The sequence below is a fragment of the Piliocolobus tephrosceles genome, chromosome 6, assembly GCF_002776525.5.
Source record: "Piliocolobus tephrosceles isolate RC106 chromosome 6, ASM277652v3, whole genome shotgun sequence".
In the NCBI taxonomy this organism is placed as follows: domain Eukaryota; kingdom Metazoa; phylum Chordata; class Mammalia; order Primates; family Cercopithecidae; genus Piliocolobus; species Piliocolobus tephrosceles.
This window is the reverse complement of record NC_045439.1, coordinates 37,013,111-37,019,110: the sequence shown is the minus strand read 5'-3', so window position 1 is coordinate 37,019,110 and position 6,000 is coordinate 37,013,111. Positions and strand designations below refer to the sequence as shown.

Sequence of the window (6,000 nt, the reverse complement as noted above, 5' to 3'; positions counted from 1 at the left end):
ACACCAAAGCACAGAGCTGAGCTTCACTTCTCTCAGATAGCAGCTGCCAGTAGTCCCAGGCCTGCCTCACCACAGCAGCTGAGGCCTTAGGAAAGGTCATGTGGCTTGTAGGACCTTCAGAGATTGTCTGACTTCATTATGCTCACCAGCAAGGCTTCTTTATCTTTTTTTCTTTTCTTTCCTTTTCTTTTCTTTTTTCTTCTTTTCTTCTCTTTTCTTTTGAGATGGAGTCTCACTCTTGTTGCCCAGGCTGGAGTTCAGTGGCACAATCTTGGCTCACTGCAACCTCTGCATCCCAGGTTCAAGTGATTCTCATGTCTCAGCCTCCCAAGTAGCTGGAGCTACAGGTGTGCTCCACCACACTCAGTTAATTTCTGTATTTTTAGTAGAGACGGGGTTTCACCATGTTGGCCAGACTGGTCTCGAACTCCTGACCTCAAGTCATCTGCCCTCCTCAGCCTCCCAAAGTGCTGGGATTGATTATAGGTGTGAGCCACAGAGCGCAGCCTCACCAGCAAGTTTTCAAGCCCCTCATTTGAGGGCCCATTCAACCAGTGGTGTGCTGGCAAATGCTTACACTAGGCTCTTGGGGGAGGAAGCTGAGGCAGTTCTGTAGGATTTGACTTGTATGATGTAAATACTCCCATCACAGCCACTATCAAGCTACCAACACCATGTGACCAAACACAGAGCGGGGAAGAGATTGACACTGTGGGCTCTTATGAGTCCATCTGAGCTGGCTCCAACTCTCCCTGCATGTAAACTTTAAACTCTCGTACATGTGCATGCACACACACATACACACACGCTCCACCAACTTTCAGAATCACCACCACATTCTACTCACACCCCGTCACTATAACAGCACTTATTAGCAGGGGCCCTGGAGGAAGGAGCCCACACTCTGGATATCCCTCAGCCTCTGGGCTTTGAGTCCCAATCGGACCTTCCCCTAGAGGGTGCTTGGTGGCTCATCACAGCTCCAAACATGAGTCCTGGGAGAACCCTTGGGGCGGGTCCAAATGCTCCACATGTTGACATCGAGGGCGTGGCCTCCCCAGCAGTCAAAAAGCACCAAAGTCACAGAGCCCCTCAGTTAGACCTAAGTCCCGGAAGGAGACAGGGGAGCAGTCTGAGACAAAGGGAATGCCAATGTCACACTGGGGTGTTCAGGGCTATAGATTACCAGCTTTCATGTTACTTGCCAAAGACCCATCTTAGCATCTTGCATCGTCTTACCTTCCTTCTCCTCCTAGAGGAGACTCTAAGTGGCTGGAGATGAGAGCTGAAGGGGCTGAAGGTACTCACGGGGAAGAACCACAGCTGTCCTGCTGTGCTGAGCTGGGTGGTGGTTCAGGGAGACAGAGGCAGCCAGACCTGGAAGCCAGTAGTGGGGCTCCCGCTCCAGCTGGCCACCTGTGCAGGGGCCCAGCTGCCTGTGGGGAGGTCACCGGCCAGCTGAGGCCTTTGTGAGGATGTGGAGCTTGAGTTGGTAAGGAGGTCTGAGCTGGTGTCCCCGTGGGCTCCCATGTGAGTCCAGGGCCCCCAAGGGTGCTCTTGTTGTGCCAAGAAACCTCACCCCTTCTCTCCTGGTTGCCCTTCCTTCCTCACCACCCACTATAGATTTTTCATCATCAAAGAGAGCTTTCTGCTTTACTACTCTGAGAGCGAAAAAAAGAGCTTTGAAACCAACAAATACTTCAATATACATCCTAAGGTGAGGCGGCCCCTGCCAGGGGAGGGGCCCAGTGTGGGCATCAGGGCTTGCATCTTGTGAGGGGATGGGACTGCTGTCTTGCTCTGGCCTAGCAGACAGTCTGGAGGGCAAATCCTCTTGGGGAAAAAGACCTCCTGCCCCTGTCCTGGGCTGGATCCCGACCCTTCTGTGCCCCAGACCCCGCCTCAGCCCTTCCTCTTCTCTCTGGACATCAGTTCTGGCCTCTGTCCTGTGGCCCCAGGGTCGAGCTTCCATCCTGGGGCACTTGGCAGGATGTGGCTTTGCCCAGGGGCCCCCAGAACCCCTGAGTGATCCCAATTGGGTGGGGTGGGGTTCTGCCTGTTCTGGTTCTTCCTCAGGGTGTCATCCCTCTCGGGGGTTGCCTGGTGGAGCCCAAGGAAGAGCCCAGCATGCCCTATGCCATGAAGATCTCCCACCAGGACTTCCATGTGAGTAAAGCTCTTTCCTCAGTCTGGGCTTCGCAGGAGCAGACCAGCCTCTCAGGCCCCTTCAGGAGAAACCCCCCATGTCCTGGCCTGGGAGAGGGGCATCAGCACCCAGGGATGTGGGGTGGGTGACAGGGCAGAACTGGGCCTCCATCACCCTCAGCGTGGCTGCCTCTCAGGCATGCCCATGGCTCCTCTTCCTGGCAGGGGAACATCCTGCTTGCGGCTGAGTCGGAGTTTGAGCAGACCCAGTGGCTGGAGATGCTGCAAGAGTCTGGAAAGGTGTAAGTGCTCACAGCCAGCAGGGTGGCCTGCAGATCCAGGACGGGGTGGGCGGGGCTGCCCCGAACTCCCTGCCTCTCTGCTGGGATCCTGGTGGCGACAGGGCCAGGGCTGTGGGAGATGGCTAGGGTGGGTGAGAGGAGACAGGCCAGGTTTTAGAGCATCTGTGAGGGGTCCCCTGAGTGAGCTTGGAAAGTGTCTAGGTCACAGGTGGCAGGTGTAGGTACCATTTGTCTCCAACTCTTGGGAGTTGTATTTGATGCCTCGTGATACCCGTCTCACCTCCCCAGGTCCATAATTAATTCTAGCAAGGACTAGAGCTAGTGCTTTGTAAATTAGGGTCAAGATCACAGAAATCCCCAGCTAACCCAGTCCATTTGCATGTAAACCACTGTCCTGACACCTGCCTAGTCAGGCTAAGTCATGCTTTTAGTTCAACAAGCGACACCGACTGTGTGCTCTGTGGCAGGCCTTGCACTGGGTAGTGGACATTCAGTGATGTGAAAAGCCACCCAGGAAGCAATTTCTTCCCTGCTCTAAAAGTGCTATTGGCCCAGCCCCCAGTGGCCCACTTTGCAGCCTGGGCCAGCCTCCAGCTACTGTAACTGATCCATGCTGGTGGCATGCCCAGAGCTATGGGTGCCAGAGTGAACGCAAGCTGAGATTCTGGAGGAGAAAGGGTGGGCGAGTACAAAACGTATGCCTTCTCTTTCCCCTCTACCCTTCCGTTTTAATGATTTTCTGTTTCTTCCTCTTCCCTCCTCTGTCCCATCTGCCCTCCCTCCCCAGGACCTGGAAGAATGCCCAGCTGGGAGAAGCCATGATCAAAAGCCTGGAGGCCCAGGGGCTACAGTTGGCTAAGGAAAAGCAGGAGTATTTAGGTTGGCTGGAGGGGTGGTTCCCTAATGGTAGCAGCATGTGGGGACCAGGGGCTATAGCAGGGGCTTGGTAAAGGACGCAGCAGGGGTGAGGGTCTCTCAGGTGGGGCTATGAGGGGACAGAGACCAGGTTCGGCACCTGGAGGGCTTTCTGGTGCAGTACGCATCCTTTTGGCCAGCATGACCAAAGGCAGGGGTGTCTGGTGGTTAAGAGCCCAGGCTCTGGATCCAGTTTCGTCACTTGTCACCCATCTATCAACTGTGTATATCTTTAGGCAGCTCAGCCTCTCTAAACCTCAATTTCCTCATCCTTAAAATCGAGTTAAAAATAGTCTCTAGCTTTTAGAGGATTGGGTTAAATGAGAAAATGTCTGTAAGTGCTTGAGCCAGACATGCAGTAAGGGCTTCGTAAGTGGAGTTGATGTTGTTATCCTATCCTGGGTCCCCAGGGTCTGGCTTGTCCCCAGCACCCTTGCCCCAGACCATCTTAAACCTTGCCACGGCGTTCCAGGTCCTTGTGCCCCTGACTGGTTGGTAAACGTGCACTGTTTGGGAAAGAAGATGAGACTGAGGGTTTGCCCTCGGCCTGGGACCCTCTCCGCTCTGTCTGATTAGACACTTGGGGCCCCAGCACTGGCTCCCCTATGCCTGCTTCAGAACCTCCCCTGCCCCAGGGCTCTGCCCTCCCTACTAGCCAGACATTAGTGCAGGTGGAAGGTGTGTGTGGGACTAGCCCAGATGTAGCAGCCCTGGGGGATGCAGAGACCACTTTGAACTTCCAAGGAGGAGGCCCCTCATAACCCTGTGAATAGAAAAAGCAGGATGATGATGGGGAAGGAGAGTGGCAACTTCCATCACCAGGAGATGGTCCACCCTCTGGCTGGCAGGGCTGCAGGCCCCTTCCTTGGGAGATGCTGGGGGTGACAGCGATCACCTCAGGCACCAACTCCCTCAGGACCTCAGAGCACTTTCCTGATTGTGTGTGTGTGTGTGTGTGTGTGTGTGTGTGTGTGTGCTTGTTTTGGCAGACAAACTGATGGAAGAGACCGAAGAACTCTGCCTTCAGAGGGAGCAGAGAGAGGTAGGTGCACACCCAGGGGCCCTCAGCAGCCGTGGTGTAATGGCTCGTGTTTCTAGCATTAGGGTGTGAGGCAGGGGAGCTGGTTGCACAGAGGACTTGCTAGAGGATCAGATGGGGCAGGGAGGGGAGGCCAAGTGGGATCACAGTGCTTGCTTGGGACTTGCTGTAGCTTGTTGGCAAGAAGTGTCTTTCTCCTTACCAACTCCTGGGAGTAACGTGAAAAGGGTGGGTGATCACCTTCGAGAGAAAAGAGTCATCCAAAATGTCATCAGCTGCATCAGTAGGTAATGAGCTGCTTGTCAATGATGTTCACAGGGGGCTATAATGCCCGCTGTTATCCACAGAGGGGCATCTGGCACCTGAGGGTAATTGGGCTTGATGATCTCAGAAGTTCCTTCATTCTCCGAAAGTCAAAAGTCCAGAGCAGGCTAAGCACTGGCTTGAGGCAGCCTGCAGGGTGAAAGGAGACTCTTGCCTTGTCTGAAGGTGCGGAGCCACCGAAGCCCTCTTCTTCATTTAGAATCTCAGTGCAGGCCGGGTGCAGTGGCTCATGCCTGTAATCCCAGCACTGTGGGAGGCCAAGGCGGGGGGATCACCTGAGGTCGGGAATTCAAGACCAGCCTGGCCAACGTGGTGAAACTCCGTCTCTACTCAAAAAAAAAAAAAAAAAAAAAAAAGCCGGACATGGTAGCGTGTGCCGGTAGTCCCAGCTTCTCGGGCAGTTGAGGCAGGAGAATCGCTTGAACCCGGGAGGCGGAGGTTGCAGTGAGCTGAGATTGCGCCATTGCATTTCAGCCTGGGCGACAGAGCGAGACACCGTCTCAAAAAAAAAAAAAAAAAAAAAAAAAGAATCTCCGTGCAGCACCGGGCCTTGCCGGTTCTGAGGAGTCATTACCACATCTGAAAGGCAGGGGGCGGTAGTGGGTAGCACCGTGGATTCTGGAGCCAGGCTGCCTGTATTTGTATTTGACCTTCACTACTTCTAGTTTTGCGACCTCAGGTGAGTTATTTAACTTCTCCAAATATTCTTATCTGAAAAATGCAGATGATAATAGAATCCATCTTAGGGATGTTGTGAGGATTTAGTGAGATGTTGCATATAAAGTGTTTGGCACATAGTACATGCTTAAAGAATATCTGTGTTTGTTAGCATTATGATCATATTATTAATATAGGCCCATGCTGCGAGTGAACTGTCTGAGCCCTGAAGCAGCAGAGTGATGTGACCAGAGCAGCCTGCAGAGGGAGGGCCGGATTTAGTCCACTTCTCTTTGCCTAATCACTTGTCCTTTTCCTCTCCCAGGCAAGTCACAGGGCAGGGGCTATCAACCTTGGCTCAGACCCTCTAACTTGACTCTTGGGAAGTCCTCACCTTTCCCAACCACCCCTCCCTGGGCTCTGCAGACTAGACACTCTATCTAGTCTTTGCCACTGAGTCATTTGGTCAAGATGAGTTCTTGATAAATGTTTGTGGAATGAATTAGTAAATGAATAGGATTGATTTTTGTAACTTTACATCTTGATTTTAATCCAACAGGACAATCCACCCTCATTTTTCTTCTTCTAAAATTGTATTGGTTATTCTTGCTCATTTAT

The 6,000-nt window shown here is 53.0% G+C and overlaps 1 protein-coding gene across 1 annotated transcript in view; it reads left to right on the top strand.

Annotated features, from left to right (window-relative positions):
* The window catches only part of PLEKHD1 (pleckstrin homology and coiled-coil domain containing D1), a 43,722-nt gene that overhangs the window by 15,096 nt on the left and 22,626 nt on the right, over nucleotides 1–6,000 (top strand). The window contains exons 2-6 of the mRNA XM_023230200.2: nucleotides 1,624–1,717; nucleotides 2,077–2,166; nucleotides 2,371–2,447; nucleotides 3,235–3,326; nucleotides 4,352–4,404. Of these exons, the coding sequence (XP_023085968.1) occupies nucleotides 1,624–1,717; nucleotides 2,077–2,166; nucleotides 2,371–2,447; nucleotides 3,235–3,326; nucleotides 4,352–4,404 (406 nt within the window). The remainder of the gene's footprint in view (nucleotides 1–1,623; nucleotides 1,718–2,076; nucleotides 2,167–2,370; nucleotides 2,448–3,234; nucleotides 3,327–4,351; nucleotides 4,405–6,000) is intronic.